Here is a 20,935-nt window from a genome sequence, read left to right as displayed (position 1 = left end):
TCATAAAGGTTTCATTTCTTTACCTTTTGGCCATCAAGCATTCCTGTAGGAATACAAATTAGAAAGCTGCCCACAGTTTCAAAGTGGCAAAGAATGTGAGCAGAGGATGCCCAAAGTGTGGGAATTTCATCGATCTTATTTTTCAGAGGAGTTCCAGCCCTGTGACCAATAGAGTGGTAACAGGAAGTGTGTGCATTTGAGCAATTTAGCCTATGACTTCACACTGACTGATAAAAAAAAAAAACCTCTTGTTCACTTTCTTTCCAGACATGAATGATACAATCTAAGAAACAGTATGAGACAAAACTTATACATAAACTATGAGATGTTTATTCATCTAGCTTTATATTTAAATCGTCAGCACTTAAATAGCAATTTTCTACATATCGGTGCTCAAACCACTTTACACTGCTTCTCATTCACCCATTCACACTCTGAATCACATGGGGGACAACGCTCACTGGGAGTTGGGGTTCAGTGTCTTGCTAAAGGAGGAGGAGCTGGGGATCAAACCAACAACTGCAGCGTTAGTGGACGACCGCTCTACCTTCCTGTGCCACAGTCACCCCAGCAATACTTCCCATACAGTACTGCATGTGAAAGTGGTATCAGTATCCTCACATCTTTCTGCAAGTAGACAAATGAGCATATTTCCCAAACCATTTTATAAAAAAAAAATTAAACGCCGTAATCAACAAATTACTAATACAAACCTCTGTGACATTTTTGGCTCAGTGGACATTGTGTTGGAATGTGTTATTTCAGGAAAGATACAGTATGATTCAACAGAGGGGATGAGCAATAATCAGGTCAGCAAAGTACTACATAATAGTATTTAGTACTGTGCTGTAGGGCTACATGAAACACTTTGAGCTTTTGAAAACCCTTGGAATAGTTTTTCATTACATTAACTCTTGTTTAATTAATCAGATGCAAAACCTCATGTTTCTGTATATAAATAGATAGATGAAAAAATTAAAATACTTTTTTTTCAAACTTTGGTAAAAAACAAATTTGAAAAAAAAAAAAAAAGTCATGATGTACCCGGTCTGTTGTGTGATGTTATTATGCCTACATACCTAAACCTATTAGGGAAACAAGAATAAATTAACTTACATTTCCTTTCACTAGTAATCACTAGATCAAACAGTAAATGTAATTTTGGGATGTGTTGCACCTCCTTGGTTGTGAGCTTTTGACAGACAATGAAAGCAAACTTGCCACTGAAGGAAAGTTCCCAAACTTGACAAATATCACTGATGCTCTTATCAGTAAGCAGCATATTAATGATGTGTCTTCTTGAGGTAAATGTTACTTTTTGTACCAATGTAATCTAGAAGAATATATACATGTAGTGATATACAGTTATAAAGCAGATGGAAATACACAACTATGTGAACCTACACTTGCACTTGAGTACTTTCCAATACTGGTATCTCTGTAATGATTTGCTACGTATTTTCTTCTTGCCGTTTAATTTAATTTACTTGAACAAATGCTTTTTGTTCTGATAAAATCTGAACAAAAGACCCCTGACTCTGACAACACAAAAATAGTGAAAATGTGAGCATTTCCTCCCATTATATTGCAATGCTTGTTCTTGAACTCTATCATTTCCAGATTGATGCCTCCTAGTGGTGAGAAGCAGTTGGTCTTTTCCACTTTTTGTTTTAACAGAGTGAGCTGTTGGGATGTTTTATCAGTTTTTCCATGTGGTCTCTCATGTGGTATGCAACTAGAAATAATAAAGTGGGGGCCACATTAGAAGCTCACACAGTTAAGGAAACAATGTAACCAGATTTTCTGCAAAATATCCCCCTCATCCAAAACAAGCTAGAGAAAGAGTAAAACCATTAATGCTACACAAAGTCTAGAGTGTAGAAGTGGTAACCTTCTGCCATTTGAGCTGAGTTTCGGCACAACTTAATGCCAGATTTCATTGAAATATTTCTAGTTATCTGTACCCTAATCAGTACAAAGAAAGCAGTTGTCTCTCTGTCTGTGATGTTACTCTGCAAGGACACACAAGTATGCAGGATGTTTTATGAACCATTAAGAACGTGGACTGATAAATAAATAGAGACACACATGCACACACACACATACTGGAACAAGCGTGTTTCCCATCCTTTGTTTTGGGTCTGTAGGAGCTGGGAGTCATGGAAACCGAATACCAAGGGGAGGAAAATCTGTGAGCTGCCTGGCCAAGCTCCATCTCTCTGGCAGTTATGCTAAAACTCTTGAATCCCATGACAAAAACAACATTCCTCATCTAAGCGATAGTCTTCAAGGAATTCCTGCTAAACAGAGGCATTTCTCTGAGTGCATACCCCATTCTATTGAAACCATCTGGTGTAATGTGTGAATGTGAATTCTTCTCCACATCCACACACAGAGAAAAACTGTCTTTGAAAGCACATTTGGATGTTAGCAAAGTTTTTTTGTTTTTTTTACTTGCACACATACTTGCATGTATGTGTTTATCATTAAGGGACACTGTTCTCATCCAACAAGCGTTTCTCCTGTCCTAACACACCCACCTTGTTTTCCCTGAAGTGTTACACACATTCCCACTTAAAATGCAGGTAAAACTTAAAAATGCGTAAAAGTATGAGTGGGACTATAGAACTAGTTAAAGTGCAGATATTTTAGTTTTTCAAACCTAAACAGAGATGTCAGAGACCCACTCCCAGCTCTCCCACATCTGTGCTGGCCCCATGTCCTGCACAATTAGTCCTGCTCAACCATGGCGTGGTGCTATGCATGTGATTAGTGCCAAGAATGTAGTATTTTTATTTGGATATGATTTAAGCATAAGCACCTTTTTTTTGCAGTGAGATGGATGCAGTCTCTGTGAATATGAACTTGGAATATGAACTTCTTCTTTGTAGTTTGAAAAAGAGACATTTTTACTTTACAATCTGACAGATCTTTAAACAAAAAATAATATAACAATTTTAAAATCAAACATATTTATTTAAAGTAAAGGTAGCAGAAAAAATAACCTTCATGATACATATCAGTCTGTTTTATTAGCTGCATTAATTTCCTCATTGTGGCTGCACATTTCAAACTGTCAGAGTCTGTCACTGGTAACATCCTTGAGAGTCTGGAAGTGGCCGAGAAATGTTATGGAAAGCCCACTGCAAGATGCCATCAATGGAGCCCTGCTGCAGCACAAAGAGCAGAAGGATTAATCATTGTACACGTGTGTGATATCACACACCAACATTTTCCATGGCCATACAGCAGTTATTAAATATTTAATCACTTATAGAAACTTTTTAGCTCATTCTTTCGGCATGTTCGGGTGCAATATCATCATGGATCTGGCTTATAACGCCTGTGAATATTTTTAGAAAAGTAGTGAATTCAGTAAATTAGGTAAATAAAGAAAAAGATTCCCTCCACCCAAATCTGTTTTTGACAGTCCTTCACAAATCTATATAGTAAATTGGTGCCAAAAGCCAACATTGTTGCAAATTACTAATATACAAAGTAAAATAAGAAGATAACATAACAAGATGAACTTCTCCACGCACACACACACACACACACACACACACACACACACACACACACACACACACACACACACACACACACACAACAAAACTATAAAATGTTTTGTCTGTCATGTATTGCTACATATCCTGTTTGTGGCTTCGACATGTGAGCTCCACTCACATCTCCCAGGATGGAGTCCAGTTCATCTTTATGGACAATGGGCTCAGGGATGGAGGAGCTCTGATCATGACCGAGTGTGTTTTGACCTGCTGGGTTTATCTAAAGACACACACACACACATAGGTTTACACAAACAGTATACACAATGGCTACTGGAACATCTTTAGTACACATGTGCAGACCCACCTGTAAGCCTTTGGACTCAGACTGTTTGTCTGTAGAGCTGCCCCAGTTCCTGAAGCAGGATGAGCAGATGGAACTTCCTCTATCAACCCCATAAACACATGAGAGAGTCAGGCTGCTCTCTGAGCTGTATAATGTTTCTGTCAATCAATATGCAATTTCCAACACTCAAGAGGATTCAAAATAAAGAGCTTCAGAGCTCCCATGGTAGCTTAAACCAATACATGGGCGTTTTATGTACAAGAAATACTATCCAGTAACTTCAGTGGAAAATTGTTTTAGGTCATGTGTGCATTAAACACAAAAACATTAAAATACGTTTGTAAATGATTACATTGTATTGCTTCATGTCGTTCATCAAATGGCTTTACATTGATTTTGTTTATCATCGGGTAGTATTTTATAAAATCATTGATCTTCATTTACATTATACATGATATATTTTGCTGCTGGGCTCCATTTACGATCCATTAGTCTTCTTTAGCTAGAAAATGGTGATTGTAAGCACACTTTCTTAACGAAAACAAATATGAAGTATGAAATATCAAGTTTACTGGAAGTCATGTCTGCACAGGTTGTAGATGATGTTTCAAGGATGTAGGGTTAATATTTGTTGTGGGAAATAAACACATTTTCTAAAAAAACTTTTTTAAGGATCTAAAGACAATGGATGTCTTACTTGGAGAAGTGGCAGTGAACATGGAAACTCTCCAAACACTGGATGCAGTGAGTCAGGTCTCCACCTCCGACGCGACAAATACCACAAACCTCTCTGACACTGACCAGCTCTCCACCTGAGCACTTGGAAACACATTTAATACATTAAGCATGCAAGTGTAAGCACGTTTGCTGGTTAGCAAGAAATGAGGATGCAGATTAAAACAAAAGATGCAAAGTGATAACATAGAGGCTGCACCGAGCAAAACATCATTGGGTCTTTACCTGGTTTCTGCCACTGGGCCCTTTTATGGAAGCTGTGATGCCTGTAAGGGAAGAGGACGACAGCGAGGAGTAGCAGGAGACGTTTGTGATGGAGTTACTGGAGCTGGTGTTTGTTTGCTGAGGCTGAGCAACCAATGACTGTAATTATAAATTATAATGAATATGGTCAGCATTGACAACAACAGCAGCAACTGACAAACCAGTTCTTTTCATCATGTAGCCAGTGTAGAATGTTTGTCTGATTTTCACACAAATGTCAGCACAAATAATTTCTTACTATGTAAACATCCTTATCTAATACTTTTCCTTCACTTACCTGTACAGGTAGCTGGGTTTCTTCTCTTTTCACTCTGCTGCCACAGCACCACTCACATCGCCAAGTGCCACTGCAGAGTAAACCGTCACTGTGGCATTAAAATCTGCTTTTCATAGCAAGAGCTGATAAAAAGGCTGCACTGAACACACACACGCTGTTATGTTGAAAATAAAAGAGAACACTGGAGATTTAACGAGAGATTGTTTTTCACCTTGGTATGGATGTGAGGGCAGGGTTGAGGCAGGTCAGATGAAAAGCCCGAGGACAACCGTCACAACAAATCAGCTCCCCCCCGTCCTTACACACCGCACACTCATCATCATTACAGTGAACCTACACACAGACGGACAAACACACAGTGAGTCCAAATAAGACACAAGACTAAAACACACAGACAAAAGCCAGGTGAGTGACTGAGTGGAGATGGGGTCCCTACCGTGCCTGGAGCTGTCCCCCCCTTGTGGTGAAATGTGATCTTAGCAGCTTTGGACTTGGATGCTCCACTTATTTCCTTTGATGGAGCACAAGTGTAAAGTTCCCCATTAACTTTAATGCCCTTTCTGGCAGTGCCTGTTAAACAACAAAGACTTATCTGTTAACTCTGCAGCCTCCATGGATTCAGTGCCGACATGCAAACACAACTGTTACAACTGGGAGCGTATTTCGAGTCATTTTGTCAAAGAACATGGCCTATTACTTTATTAATTTCACTGCTGCTGATACAGAAATATGCATTCGGAGAACAAATGATGCAAGACAGAAAAGACAATCATGCCATTACTTACCATCTGAGCCAAACACCTGCTTTATGTGGAGATTTTCTCTGGTTTCATGGCTGACTGGCAGCTCAGTGGAGGCAGAGGGCAGAGTGACTCCTCTCTGCACTGAGGAGGCAGAGTGTTGGCTAAATGTATCTGTAGCATATGCCTGTGGGACTGGAGCTTCACTCTTCACTCTGTACAACTTCACTTTGCCTCCTGGAGCATAAAGCAGAAAAAAAGTTTTTTTTAATTTTTTTTTATTGAAAACACAACCACAAACTCTTAACGGCCACTAGAAAGTTGTGTAACCTGGTCCATCACTTGTTTTTGCATGGTACTGTGACTGCTGGTTGTGGGAGTTAGACTCTCTGTGCTCGTGGTTCCTCTTTTTGCTGTGAGAAGTCTTGTGACCGCCAGATGATTTTTTCTCATCTCTGGAACCTGCAGCATCACATTCTGTCCAACCATGTGAGAAAATGAAACAGTGTCACAAAAGCTGAACTGGAAATAAAAATCCTTCAAAGTGTAGATAGAGAAGTTTCTGTTTCAGCTCTACTTTCACCTCAGCTTAGATGCAGGTAAGTTAATAATTGGCTGAATGGTATAAATATTTACTTGAACATGGTTGAAAGATGATGATTAAGCAAACAGAAAACAGTGGGCATCCAAAGTGTAAGGACTCCTTTATACTGTGAGCCAAATTCTTAAACATTGGAAATTGTAACATGATCTATATTTTGAAATAAAAATCTTGCTTTGTTCATAAGATAAACCCTAAACACACCAATATTATAAGTTACCTGAAATTGTAATTTATAGTTTATGTGTATGTCTCCTCTGAGTTTAGATTGGAGGCTATACTCTGTACAGTTAAGTGATTTTTTTCTAAGTGACATACTGGAGTGCAGGTTGGTGAGCAGCGTCTGAAGCTTGGGGTAGCTGTCCAGGTTGTAGTCTTTGGACATGTTGCTCCAGAAGGCCTGGATGGTGGACCTGCTCTGCTCGAGAACCCAGGACAGGAGGGAATACATGGCCTTATGGATTCCTTCTCTACCCTCCTTCTCAAGAGTGTCCTATGCATCCACACACAGTAAGAGGAGAGTTAGACATGCTAACATGTATGTAATAATCTGGATAGTCATTCGAGGTTTGTTACTAGAGGTGTCATGGGACATTTTAATAGGAATAATACGAATTACTTTGTAGAGATCAGCTACTTTGTAAAAACAAGTTCATATTGCTTCTTCAGTTCAGAAAACTGTCACCATTTCTAGCCAGTTCTTTCCAAAATGAACTTATCTAACAGGTTAAGGGTCTTACCTTCATCAGCTGGTCAGTAATGATGTTTTTGTCCACCAAACCATACACGAGTGGGAAAGGGTCATCTACAGCCATGGCTATGTCAGTACGCAGCTCCCTCAGCAGGGAGCGAAGGTTTGTGTCCCTAAAAGCCTCCACCCTGGACATAGTCCACTTGTGTGTGTAAACGAGATCCAAAGTGAGCCGGACCTGAGAGGACCTGAGATCATACGGGGGTAGTTTGTAAGAGGTGTGTCCTTATTACGGAAGGACATGTTGTACAGGTGCATCCTGCATATGTCGATTTATGGTATTTAAGAGAATCTTTTTTTTTTTTTCATATGTTCCTGCTTTTAACACATATGTACCAACACATTCATTTTCACACAAATCACACAACCAGTCAGTATTTACTGGCTGAGATTCCAGAAACCACACACTGAAGGTTGAGGAGACCCCAGCATGGCCACTCCTCAACTTGTTGTGCCCATGGGGTTGATCTTTCCAAAAGCAGCACTAACTGTCTCCGTCTGCCTGTTGAACCCTCGGGGGATGAAATGATGTGCTGTCAGCGGAGGGGAATACCTGTCCTCTTACATCAGGAGAGCTGAGTGCAAGTGACCTGACACGTCACTGGGACAGTTTTCTTCCTAAAAGGTTCTTTCCACCTCAACTTCCCCTTACCTATCAGGTTTTCAGACACTGACTCACCACACAGAGTTATTACTGCTGTAATTATCTCCGTGCAACAGCCAAGAGATACCTAACATTGCAAACAATTAACTTGTTGACAAATGTATTGTACTGGCCCATTTTTGGCCAGGCCAGGTACTTTACAGATGTATCCATTTTAGGTTTTCTTTATTTTGCCTGCACGAGCATCGCTACATAACGCTTAGCTACTTGTTTTCCTGATGAGAGTCTGATAAGAAGATCAACTCCTCTACAAACATTTTTCCAACAATTAACTGTGAGCTATCAGCTGCTCTGAAGTCCACTAATTACCACAGCACTGTGTATCCTTACCCATGTAAGTTTCCTTACCCATACAAAAACTAGAATAAAAAGTGAGAAATCATAGTGTCCTGAATGCTGTTTCAGTCCTGTTGCTAAGCAAACAGTGAATATGAATTTTGTGGAGCTCAAAATCATCTATATGGTTATCATATATCCTATCAACACAACTGTAAGACTTACTGGTTGTACTATGTGTATATTACATAAACAATATGTATTTATTTGACATGTACAGAAAATGATATGTCACTCAAACTCTTTCGTTTGGTATTTAATTCAGTTAACACACATGCTAATGTTTTTGTCTGTTTATACTCTTTAGAGAAATGATTCAGCTGTAGATTCCTCTTCGTTTGTGCTTTTTCTTTCTATCAGGATCTCTGTGACGGTTGCTTCCTTAGGAGAAGACAGCTGCTATCATCTATTTCACTCCAAGCTTCCTCTTTTCAAGCATTTTGACAATAAAATTAAAAATATGTTATATCCTGCTTTCTACTGGAGCTCATTAGTTTTGAAAACTAACTCGAATCGAAGAGGAAAACATGAAAATATGTTTATATGTATGTGTAAAATCTGCTTAGACTTTGTTAGATTGTAAAAATGGAAATAAAATAGAGAAAATTTAATAGAGTAGACCATTCTGCTACCAGGTGAATGGTGATGGTTAAGAGAGTGAAGCCCTTTAATCTGTAATTTATTAATCATTAAACATTATTACATTATTCATACTGGTGAACAAAGACCACTTGTACAGAGGGACGTTCACAACATACATATTACATCATTATATACAGTGCAGTGCATTACAGTGGGTTGTTATATGTTTATTACTGGGACTGAGGGAGGGGGAGACTAGAAGGGGAGAGGGATCAAGGGAGGAAAAAGCGAGGAGTAGTTGTAGGGAAGGGAGGTTGTGATAGTAAGTTGTCATTTTATTACTTCTTTTTTTTTTCTTTTACCACAGTACACTTTGTTCTATAAAAGTTAAACCCATAGAGAGATAGAGTGCCACGTTTTCACAGCTACTGTTAGGTGAACCTACTGGAAGTTGACTCTTGTGGGAATATCAAATGAGATACGTTTTGTCATGAGATGCTATAGAGAGAAGCTATAAAACATTCTAAGATAGTCGACCACCCCCCAGGGTAGGGACACCCTGGGGGGGCAGGCCAAAGGACAAAGGTCAAAGATCAGATCAGCGTGCATGCTTGCTGCAGACATTCAGACGTGTTCAGCCATTTTTTAAAAATGGCTGACCCCCCCCTCCCCTCCCCCCGACTGTTTCTCCTTTTATGTTTAGGCATCATTTTTGGTGCTTTCCCTTTTTATGTATAAAAAATACAAAACATAACAGCGAAAAGAATTCCATTAGTTGTCCTGTTTTTCTCCCTTTTCCATTTTTCCTAAACTGTTTTTGTTCATTTTCATGTGTTTTTTTTTCTTCCATTTCTCCTCCAGTCACTTACATATTGACAAAGTATACAATATATTACAACTGAACAAGACTGAAAGATAACATTTGATTTGTCCAATCAGATACAAGGGCCGGATCCTATATCCAATTAGAGAAGTCAACTGGAAGCTAGTAGTAAGCAACACAACAAGCCTATGGTGTGAAGGGAGCTGTCTGATAGCAGCTCTGCATTAACATGAGCACCCTCCCTCGGAAACAGTTGGTTCTGCTGGTTTGTCCAGCTTGATGTCAATCACTGAGAAGTGTCCGGTTAAGGAAATAGGTCAAATAGGTAATGCAGCTTTGTGCAGAGGTATGGAAACCTCTGCTGGTCCATTAAAAATAGACTTAATAATCGTGTCGGCTTTGTGACATCTTTTAAAGACATGTCTGTAGAATGGCCGAGGATATTCTCCCTCATCAGCATCATCAATCTTTATTCAAAGCTTGAATTACTTCATTTCAGTGACTGTAGGCCTGGTAAACTCTTGCCATAGTGTTTTTCTAACTGAACCCGAGAGGCTGTGTTATGCAATCATGTTGCTATTTTGTTCGTCTGGTTTTGACCAAAATTTTCCCCTGCTTGGGGACAGTGAAGACTGACTGAATGAGGTTAAAATATGACTCAATCACCAAAGGTTTGGTGCTGTGCGTGTTCTGTAACTACTAGACACAGAGGAGTCGGCTACAAAGATTTCCTAACCTGGCTTCTTTTTAAAACTCCCCATCCACACATTTCTTCAAGCAAACATTTTTCAAAAAATTTATCCTCAGCCCAAAACCTATCATGTTGGGAACTTTACAATTTTTTTGCAGCTTAATCAATCAATCAATTAATCAATCAATTACATCTAAATTAAGTTGTTGGTTGTATATATGTAACAAATAGACAGAAGAATGAAATATAAATGTCTACTCCCACATATCATCAGAAATGTATTCATATAAATACATAAGTATCTTTTAAATCAGTCCCTCTCAATCCTCCATCACACATCCTCAGCACATGTAGTTTACCAGACAGCCACTATGGGCTGCTATAACTGTGCATATACACTACCTTCCTGACTCTGTGCATTTCTCCTCTATTAAGCATAAAAGGTTTAATGGCTGATGCCTCAGTAGACACTAGACTGGGCGGTCTGTTTGTGCGAGTGCCAGCAACCACTAAGAGATTAAAAATAAGCTGCCTAATTCTCTGCTGTTTGGCTCTCAGCACTGTGAGTCACAGCGGCTGTAAAGGATACTGCCTTCGGGATTTGCATCGTCCAGGCTTTCCATTCCAGGTAGGGCTGCTGCAACCCGACGAAACAACTAGAAGGAGGGAGCAGATAGGCAAGAGAGGCAGAAGTGGGGAGAAAAGGAGATGAAAGGGGAGGAGAAATAGACGTGGTAAAGAAGTATGCAAGTATGCGGGCAAAGGAGCCCCGCAATAATTGAAAGTGTAAAGATTTAGCAAAAATGCTAAATTTTCTGTGTTAGCTTTAGGATATGATACGGTGGTGTCATGTCATTTTAAAAAATAATTTATATTTATATTCGCTGACGAAATGGCAGAGAATATAAGAGCAACTGACACCAAAATGCGGTGAAATATGGTGAACCTGCAGGGATCACCTGTTTGACATTGCAGCCGGTCTTGGCACTGGTCTCGATGAACATGACGTTCAGCTCTTTGGCTCTCTGCTCTCCTTCCTCAATTGTGATTTGCCTGTAGGAAAATCAGGCAGACTCAGCATCTTGTTGAAGTTGAAGGCTAATTTATTCACTGCTGACGTGATTTCTTCTCAGCTAAGAAAATATCTTCATCCCAAAGAATTTATTTACTACAGCTAAATATCTTTTCTAACCTAGGTCTGACAAAGCTCACCTTTTCTCTTCCAGATCTGTTTTGTTACCAACTAGCATGATGATAACATCACTTCCTCTCTCCGTCCTGACGTCATCAATCCATTTGCAGGTTTGCTGGAATGAGTTCACATCTGTGGAGAACAGACCTTTACAATGTATCCAATGTCTCCAGCATTTTAATATATTTTAGCCAAAAGCACACAGTAAACATACAGCACAATAGATACATGCACCTAAGTACATAAGTTGATGCTCACTTGTAATGTCATAGACGACCACAGCAACTGTAGAGTCTCGGATGTAGCTTGGAATGAGGCTCCTGAAACGCTCCTGTCCAGCTGTATCCCACAGCTGGAGCCTTACCTTCATGTGCACGTATGCATACACACACACACACACACACACACACACACACACACACACACACACACACACACACACACACACACACATGCACGCACCTTTAGCAGCTGTTTCAAGATCCTCCTGCACACACACTAGATGTAAAGGTCCTGTAAGTACACTCCCAAAGGGAAAAGCCAGTATCAGCATGTGTGCAGGCTGAGAACATAATATCCTGACAAAGAATAAGTATTAATACTGGCTAAAGTAGATGATCCATGGAAAAGGCTTTAACTTTTTAAAGGTTGAAGTGATAAAGCACCAAACGCGATACTACCAGAAATAACCTTAGGATAATCATGTTAGCGTGTGAAGAGAGGCACGTTACTGTGCCATAATTAAGTAAATCAAATCAAGGATTAGTCAAACCAGGCTGGAAGCTGGGAAATTTCTTAGTTAGGATGTTGACTGACTGAAACTGAAAAGTACAAATACATGAATTCATCTTTTTGTGTAATACTCCTTATGTGAACTCTAAATGACAATCAACGCTTCCTACTGTTCGGTCTTCCAGGTACATTGTCTTCGACAGGAAGTCAATGCCAATGGTCGCCTGTGAAAGAAAAAGAACAAAATAAGAAAAACCATCAGTGAAACCCAGATTTTAGAAGCTAAATGACCCTCTGTACTGTATGTTGTCTCCAAGAGAGTGAACACTGTTACGTAGGAGAAAAATACAAAAAGAGCCAATAAGCAAAACTTAATCAGAGTGAAAAACTAATTTGTACTGTCCTCAGGACTCAGCTATTCAGATTAGCCTCTTTTTCCTCTACAAATGGGAAAAACTAATCTGCTTTCTCTTTTAAATAGTCTTGCACTGCTGAAACACTGTTTCCTTTTGGTGATTGCACTAACAACATTTACCCTCACTGCAATATGTTTATTAAGCTGGCAGTTTTGGCCTGAAACCACTCATTGTTACTTTATTTAGCTGTTAATCAGTCACGATTATGACAAAAAAGCTTTAATGTATTAGTGACCTACAGTCCCATGTTTTTTTTGACTTGAATGTTTGAGGATGGTGGGCAGACAAATCACTCAAGTCGGGCATATCTGTCATCATATCCTGCACTGAAATAAATACATTTCCCTGTTTCCTGACGATCTTGGTTTTGTGTCTTACCTGATATGTGTTGTCAAAACTGTCATACATGAATCTAGTGATGAGAGATGTTTTCCCAACTGCAACAGAGCACACAGATATTAATTTTTAGAGTGTATAACACATTAATAAACAAGTCCCCAGTTTCCATGCAACATATCAAAGTAAAAACTGGTGAATAACGGTAAAGAACATCTGTCAAACTGTCAAAGTGTAAATTTGTCATTAAATTAAGAAACTACAAACACAAAACCTTCAATCAAGTTTGTGTATGTTATTGAAGAATATTTGCCTGATAATTCAACATTTTTAGCAAATTAGCAAGTTTTAGCAAGTAAGAATGTTCAACTATGAACATGAAGGTGATATGAAGGGACTGATAATAATAATTGGTAATAATTTTGATCAAATAATCCACCAAGATGGCAAAACATATTTGAATGTGTTTAATGTGTCATTGTAGTTAAACATACAGTAAGAGATGCTGTTTAAAATGTTTACTAGCCACAATATCCATCACTGATTTTGCCAAAACAACTTTATCTTAAAAATAAGTTGATCATTTGATACTTGTCAATAAAAGATACAAAAAAATCTCTTCTCAAAGCTTCACAGAGATGAGCCTAATTCTATTATAGATTGCAAATTGAATATTATACTGCTGCTCTGAAAAAAACAAATAATCTAACGCTCTCATCATTGAATAGTAATAGAAAATGACTAAACACATCTTTGTGAATTTTTATCCTCTGTATCTTAGAAGAATATGTGGGAAGATGTGATGAGGAAAATGCTGCTAGTCAACAAAATCAGGGTAAAACGAAGTTACATGTAAACCTGGCTCATAATCACCAGAAAGGTACAAACCCTCCCGATAAACAAGACACATAAAGCACATGAAGATTCATTTTAACAGCTGGGACGGTGACTGCACCGTGTGAGCTTAACCAGCCCCCGTTTTTATTTACATCTCACCCAGCATCATCTTCAGCTCCATTTTACATCAGGTCTACACATTCCTAGCAGGCCCCAGGCTCTTAGGCTCTTAAGTCTTTTATGCGGACAGCAATAGTTTTGAAACCAGCCATGGGCAGTGGCCACACCAGGCCTCGATTCAGCACCATGGACAGCATCATTGCAGTACAGGCCACACAAACACACAGCAGGGTTTTAGTCGACAAACAGAACACACACAAACATGCATACACTTGAAGCACCACAACGTAAGACACAATCCTCACTCAAACTGCTGTCAGATTAGGTCTAATTGTGTGGATTCTTCTCCCTGCCGCTGTATTTTATGGGATTTGAGGTCTTTTGCTGGCAGTCCTGGCGTCGGAACACGTATTCAGGCTGTTTTACCAGGCTCTAAACCATTATCGACCTCGCACCTCCTGAATTTGTGCCATCACATCACACCACACACATCCTTTCCCGCCGTGAAAATAGTGGATTATTGAATAAATGGTACAATTCTGTGGCGCTGTCAAGCTCGTCTTTTATGAGGTTATTCATGGGACCGAGCCAGAGACTGCGAGGTTTAGAGACGCTACAGACATCGCAGCCTAGGGTGTGTCCCGAGCTGACACATGGGGACTGTTTATTATCTTCCCTTAAAAAACACGAGTGGTAGAAAAACATTAGACAGAGACAGAGTCATACGGTGCAACACAGCTTTGTACATATTAGAAATAAGCGATACAAGTGGAATAAAGCGGTTATCTGAACACAGGCTGAGCTTGTTTGTCGGTCACTGCAGCACATCAAAACATCCCAATCCACATCGCCTGCCATGATGCGATACATGACAATTTGCGACTAATAATCCTTAATGATATTTAATATAATCCGGTTTTATTTCATTTACTTTGAGTGATTGCAGTGATTCGATTCAATCCAACGATGCCATTTATGTGTGTGCAGTTTTTTTTTTCTTTTCCCCTTTCCTCCTGGGTTAATCTAATTTTCTACAGTCACATATTTGCCAGGAGAAACGTAGGCGTCAGATATAGCGGAGCCTGCCAGCACATCCCCTGTATTTAGCTTAAACTTTCAAAAATCATCAGTGATTACATACATGGCCTTCAACATACACGCATGTTTGCCATTAGGGGAGGAGAACGCAAACCTCCGCAAGTACTGACTCACCGCTCTGCTCGCCCAAAAATACGAGTTTAAATTTCCTCAGGGGATTCCCCAAATCTCCTCCAGCTGACATGGTGGCCGACAAAGAGCTCAACTAGGATTATTTTATATGTTCTTATCGCTCGGCTTGTCCTCCGTTGTGGATGCGCAGGGGATCCTCCTCTCCTCACAGAATGATGGGAATGCAGCTCAGCATCCTCCTGTCAATTTATGGAGCTTCTGCGCCTGCGCGACCTCACCTTTTTCATTCCCCTCACCTTTCTATTGGACCTAATCGAATCTTTGATTGGATGATTCCACTTATGTGAGATTTGTAGTCTGTGTGGTTTTACACTAGAAATGTTTACATAAACTACATCATAATCATAAAATATTAATTGTTGAGATAAAAATGTTAGAGATTTATATTACACAGCTCTATTGAAAGTAAATAAAGTTAAGGGAGAAATTATTTGTGATGATACACAGTCTTCAACTGATTAATTGTTTAATTCATTTTCCAAACTTGATCTTATACTTCCTAACTCCCCATAATGCAACTGGATGGTGTCTTTCATTAGAACCACACTGCATGCTTAACACTTACAACTTTCATACTCTACCACAGGTATGTTTCTACTACACTGTTTTCACATTAGTATTTAATATAATCATCAAATTCACTTTGATGTGTAAAATGCCCCTTTCAGTGTCAGTGCAGCGACAGCACATTACAACAGCACTCTTGAATGAAGAAGAAAGTCTCAAAAGTTTTCTTTTGTCACAACCCTGTCCTCGTGTTTAGTTTCCCTTATCTTAGCTTTTATTTTGTTGCTCCTCCTGTTTCTCTGTTTGGCGTCTGCACCTACCTCCTTTGTCCTGATTTGTTTCACCTGTTCCCTTGTCCTTTTAAACCTGTCTTTCTCCTCAGTTGGGTGCCAGTTCGTCTCCTCTTTTCTCTCGTCTCTTGTCTTGTGTGTTTCTGTATCCAGCTTTCCATCTTCGTGCGCAAACCTAAACACTGTCGTGTTTAAGTTTGGGTTTATACTGTTTACACTGGTTTACACTGTTTGTTGTACTTGTTCCTCCTTATGGAGTGATTCTTAGTTGTGTTTCACCTTCACTCTTTTATGTTTAATAGATACACCTATGCTTTGAACCCCCACTTGCCATCTCCTCACTTGGGTCCCGAACCTAAAATAACCCATTTTTGACATCTTTGGCCCAGTTTAAAGTCACTTTGCGTGTTATTCGTTGGAATCACTTTCTGTTGCAGAGGTATGGAGTAAGAAAAGCTGAATGCGTGATTTGGAGGATTTGTGCATCAGTGACCAGGATGGCAAGTCAAAGGAATTAATAAAGGCCTATCTAAATAAACACACCAACATTCATTTTTTGTGCAAACATATCAACTTTTAACCCTAAGTCTTTTGTCCAAAATTAAAGAGCTCTGCCTCCCTCTCTTTCCAGAAAGCAAAGCTGCGGTTAATATATGTACATATCTCTTCATTGTTGAAACCAGAGATGTCTGTGCTACACTCATCAGGAGTTGATGTTTGAACTATAACTTTGGGTACTGGTCTGGAATCCATTAAAAGTGATGACGATAATGATGTTGATGGACAGCGGCATGGTCTTGACTCCCCAAAAAAGTGAACTTTAATGTCCTCAAAGCCATCGCTCCACTGTCTCCTCCCGGCCTGAATGTCCTCGAGAACAGCCTTGTGAAAGTCCCGCACTGTCTCCCAAGGGAAACTGCCAACGTGGTCAAAGACTTCAAAGCAGAGGAGGTGCCGCATCTTCCTCTCTTCGGGCAACAGGTCCTTCTCTAATATGTGGAAGTATCCCAGCATGAAGAGGTCGAGTGTCAAGCTGTCGTAGCTCATTGTGACACCCTCCACATCAGGCAGGAATTGCTCAGGGGAGTAGGTCACTCGAGAGGGGGGATTTTGTGAGTTAGAGGATTCTTGCTTGTCTTTCAGTTGCATTTTAGTCTTCCAGGAGTTCAGGATCTTGTCCACAGCACCTCGTTGCAGGCAGAACTGAAACATGGAGGTGATTCTCTGTTGAGGGGGTGCTGCTGTTCCTCTATCTGACGTTGCCTCCTGTCTCTGCCTCTCTGCTCTCACTGAAATAGCATAAGCAGACTTTTTCCAGTGGGTCAGGAACAGCAACACTATACGTTCTTTCCTTAAGCTGGTAGTCTCCATCACATGTTTAAGTGTTTCAGGAGTGTAGTTCACCTCACAGCTGAAGCTTTTACTGGCACTCTGATTGTTTGTTGTTGAAGCTCCAACCACTACTTGGTTCTTTACCTCCTTGCCTCCTTTTACAAAGCCAGCAAAGGGATAAATACCACCAATTTGACCTTCAAAGTTGCTTCTGAGCTCTCTGACTGACACTCCAGACTGTTGGATCTCCCTCTCCACCCTCTCTCTCCGTGCCCTGCTGCAGCTGTTGGTCTCTAGGCGATGGCTAAAAGCAGATGCCATCCCTATGTGAGGAATTCTACATCCACTAGAGGTCTCCACTTGTGCTGGCATTGGCTGTGGGCCTTGTTGCAACAGCCCCTGACCTAAATCATTGCTTGAAAAATCCTCAACCCCCTGCAACTCCTTCATGTTTGTCATCAGACCTTCCACTATTCTTCTTTCCCCTCCGTGTCCTGTGGTTGTGATCAGATTAGCCACCAGCAGGGACATACGTTCTATAATTTCTGAAACACGGCTGCACCACAGTGGCAGAGTCAGGTCCATTTTCCCCTCTGCATTTATCTGTTGTACGACTTCTTTGTTAAGTGACATGTTGACAGTGGAATCAGGTAAAATGGCCCTCAGCTCATCAGTCAGCCTGGTCAGCTCCAGCTCATAGGCCTGGCAGCGCTTCTGCAGTGAGACAGTCTCAATCTGGTGCCGCAGGTACACTAGGTCTTCCTCAGTTAGGAGTTCACCAAAAGGCCCCAAGACTGCATTCTGAGCTTGTGAGTACTTCCAGCCATCCATCAATGTGTAGCCATTAGTCATGTACTGTTAGAAGGAAGAAGGATTTTAGCAGTTCTTATTCTGGTAAAGGAAAAGTTGAATGTATCTGGAAACCCACTTGTTTGCATATACAGTGTTAGAATTAGATAACTACCCATGTTGCAATATTGTAGGAATTTATGTACTGGACTACACCTGCCCTGAGTCACATCACTGTAGAGTTCAGAAAAAAGTACCTGTCTCCTCTGTTCTTCTTCATCCTGCAGCCTGACCTGCAGCTGCCGCACCATCACCTGTCGTTTCCACTCTGCTATCGGGCGACCAGCTTCATCGTGAGTGGGCACCAGGGAGTCAATGTCAGCCAAGAACATGTCTGTGATTGGTAGTTCTTCCAAAACACCCTCACTGTCAAGCGTCTGTCAGCAATAAACAGTATACGACTGAGTTCTGTGTCTGTCTTCATGCCTTCACCTTGAAAATGTCTATAGTCTATTTTTACATGCTCTTTAAATTTGTGATGTATAGTGTGCACAAACAGCACAATTATACTGTACTATATAAAACTACATTTTCCTGCAAGAATAACTGTAGAGGGTTCAGTGTGGTTAGCGTAGCCTATTCCTTCTTCTATAAGGGAAAAAAATGTGAAGGTCTGATATATGAGGAGCTCCATATAGTATATGTCAAATCTCATACAACATCAATTTCTAAACCCATAATATTTATTGCCATTCTTTATTGTGCATCTTAAGATTGTGCCAGCGTGCTCACCGTGTGTCCAGTAAAGACTGCTGTGAAGCCAGCGTGTCTCAGAGACTTGATAGCTCTCAGTCGAGACTTCAGAGTGATGTCCCTCTGTGGAGGCTTCAGATGGCTGAATGATGTCACCACTAAAACAAATGTAACAAAGGTCAAAGCTCTGCCGCTCAGTTTTAAAACGTGTTTGTTTAGACGGGTAATATATAAAATTATATTGCGGCATTTTGAAATATTTGAAATGCTTGTTGAATTTCAGTTTCTTTGATTTAAAAAATGCTTCCTATTTGTACTAATAAACTAATGAATGTACAGTAACATATATTAATAGAATATTTCTAATTTTTTAACATAATGAAATGCAAAAATGTGGCCTTTTTGTTAATCACCTGAGGAGGCCACCTGAATGTGCTGGATACGGCCCATGTTGTGTTTTACTGAAGTGGGATCAGGGGTCACAGGAAGTCGTGGCGGATGGCGAGGCAGGGGAAGCACCTCCTTCACTGGCTGCTGGACACACACGCAACAGTGATGAGCTCACGGGAAACATTTACCTAATTTACAAATGTTTTCCTACATACTATAATGTGCAAATCACCATAATGTTTACTAGTTTTTTTCTGTTTTCCTCTGCACTTGATATTGTATTACGCCAAGTCAACAGTATTTTGTTCTGTCAGTTACACTTGTGGGTCAAAGTGTCTATTGTCAATACGTTTGTTCAACTTTTTTCCCCTATTACTTATTTTTCTTAACACTGTAAAACTGAACTATTTTCTAAACCTCTATTTTTCTGCCTGCACTTTCATTCCCTGTACAGATGAATGGTCACCTTGTTGTTCTCCATGTTTTGTCTCTGCTCATTCAAAGCAACACAAGCTCCTTTTCTGAAAAAAATAAAAACCAGATAAATTAAGCAAAACGAAACACCACCAGTAAACAAATGCGTCACGGATCAAAGTGCAGTAAAAGGCTCCAAACTAATCTAAAGAGATGCACACACAAACACATGGTCACATGAGTAATGTAAGAAAAACATTCTGTAGTACTTTAAACTAACAGTGGTGAAAGTTGAGCTCAGTGAGTGAATGTAGCGTAGCCCACACAGGGTGCAGGAGAAAGCACGTTTGAAGTTTGGAGAGACATGATATCCTGCTTCAGGTAACCTTACTGATTCACATGATTTTTTTCTCAAGCTCCATGCCATTCAATAGCTCAAATTGTCGTGCAAATTAAAAGCTTGAAGCATAGTACGTGCCAAGTGCAATTGTTGGTCGCTTTGTAAATTCTTTGTGGACAGAATAAATAATCTGAAAAATTTATAATTTCACATATTGGATACATTTATCACCAAATATCTTCATTCCACCTGTGTACAGGAATGTTACAGTAGCACAATATCTTTAAAGGTATTTTAGGTACCAAATACTAACAATTGCAATGAAAATACAGAAGACACAAAGGCATTTGCTGGTATTTACCTTGTTGTAACTATCTCACCGAGAAGTATTGTATTAATCTTAACTTTAATACCCACACAAATAATGAACATAGTTACTACATTTGTAGTAGCTTACTACAAGTTAAAACTACCTTAACATCACATCAAAATCAGTTTTGTCGTGTTTTTATTTTGCATCTTTTTATCTAAAATGTCTTTATTTGATTTGGAATAATAAAATAATTGAACAATTAAATGTTAAATTATTTCTTTCAAACAAATCATAATGGAGTTATAGCACATTGTCTCTCATAAATATAACCTACAGTAACTTTATACAGTACTTACAATATAGTCCCAAAACTGTGGAATCACCAACACTGTCGGGAAAAAAAAGGAATAAACAGATAGTTAAAATATAAATAATTAGAAAAAAAGGTTGCTGTCTTCACTCTGGAGCAGCCAATCAACAAAGTAGCACCAAGGCGCAGCATCATCTGGTCCCAAACCTCAGACAGGGGGCATTCTTCATGTGCATAATTAAAGAGGTGGGATTGGGTAACCCGCGCCTAAAGGTATAGAACGATAGCACTGTCCATGTATGTAGGAGGCAAGGGCAG

The 20,935-nt window shown here is 39.8% G+C and overlaps 3 protein-coding genes across 4 annotated transcripts; all 3 read right to left on the bottom strand.

Annotated features, from left to right (window-relative positions):
* Positions 1–3,011: 3,011 nt before the first annotated feature.
* On the bottom strand, positions 3,012–8,011 carry aire (autoimmune regulator). Of its 2 annotated transcripts, none has more exons than XM_067475273.1 (12): positions 7,210–8,011; positions 6,788–6,962; positions 6,199–6,345; positions 5,914–6,105; positions 5,565–5,698; positions 5,340–5,461; positions 5,129–5,198; positions 4,813–4,950; positions 4,550–4,671; positions 3,874–3,952; positions 3,688–3,786; positions 3,012–3,167 (listed from the first exon to the last, which is right to left on the bottom strand). In XM_067475273.1, exons 1-12 carry the CDS (start codon positions 7,354–7,356, stop codon positions 3,087–3,089), a joined length of 1,506 nt encoding a protein of 501 aa, XP_067331374.1. In that variant the 5' UTR covers positions 7,357–8,011; the 3' UTR covers positions 3,012–3,086. The 2 variants fall into 2 exon arrangements, with proteins under 2 accessions (XP_067331374.1, XP_067331372.1); XM_067475271.1 differs by having other exon boundaries at positions 3,012–3,170; positions 7,210–8,010.
* An 845-nt stretch (positions 8,012–8,856) lies between these two features.
* Positions 8,857–15,366, bottom strand: LOC137098736 (ras-related protein Rab-6B-like). The gene is made up of 8 exons (XM_067475274.1): positions 15,162–15,366; positions 13,035–13,093; positions 12,411–12,464; positions 11,767–11,872; positions 11,529–11,640; positions 11,276–11,369; positions 10,906–10,972; positions 8,857–9,914 (listed from the first exon to the last, which is right to left on the bottom strand). Exons 1-8 carry the CDS (start codon positions 15,229–15,231, stop codon positions 9,850–9,852), a joined length of 627 nt encoding a protein of 208 aa, XP_067331375.1. The 5' UTR covers positions 15,232–15,366; the 3' UTR covers positions 8,857–9,849.
* Positions 15,367–15,460: 94 nt separating this feature from the next.
* On the bottom strand, positions 15,461–19,721 carry espnlb (espin like b). The gene is made up of 5 exons (XM_067474647.1): positions 19,707–19,721; positions 19,264–19,381; positions 18,890–19,008; positions 18,355–18,534; positions 15,461–18,163 (listed from the first exon to the last, which is right to left on the bottom strand). The coding sequence occupies exons 1-5, from the start codon at positions 19,719–19,721 to the stop codon at positions 16,559–16,561; spliced, it is 2,037 nt and encodes a 678-aa protein (XP_067330748.1). The 3' UTR covers positions 15,461–16,558.
* Between the last annotated feature and the right edge of the window lie 1,214 nt (positions 19,722–20,935).

Source organism: Channa argus, chromosome 14, assembly GCF_033026475.1.
Source record: "Channa argus isolate prfri chromosome 14, Channa argus male v1.0, whole genome shotgun sequence".
Taxonomy (NCBI): domain Eukaryota; kingdom Metazoa; phylum Chordata; class Actinopteri; order Anabantiformes; family Channidae; genus Channa; species Channa argus.
Note: the sequence above shows the minus strand (reverse complement) of the source record. Positions and strands in the feature narration are given on the sequence as shown.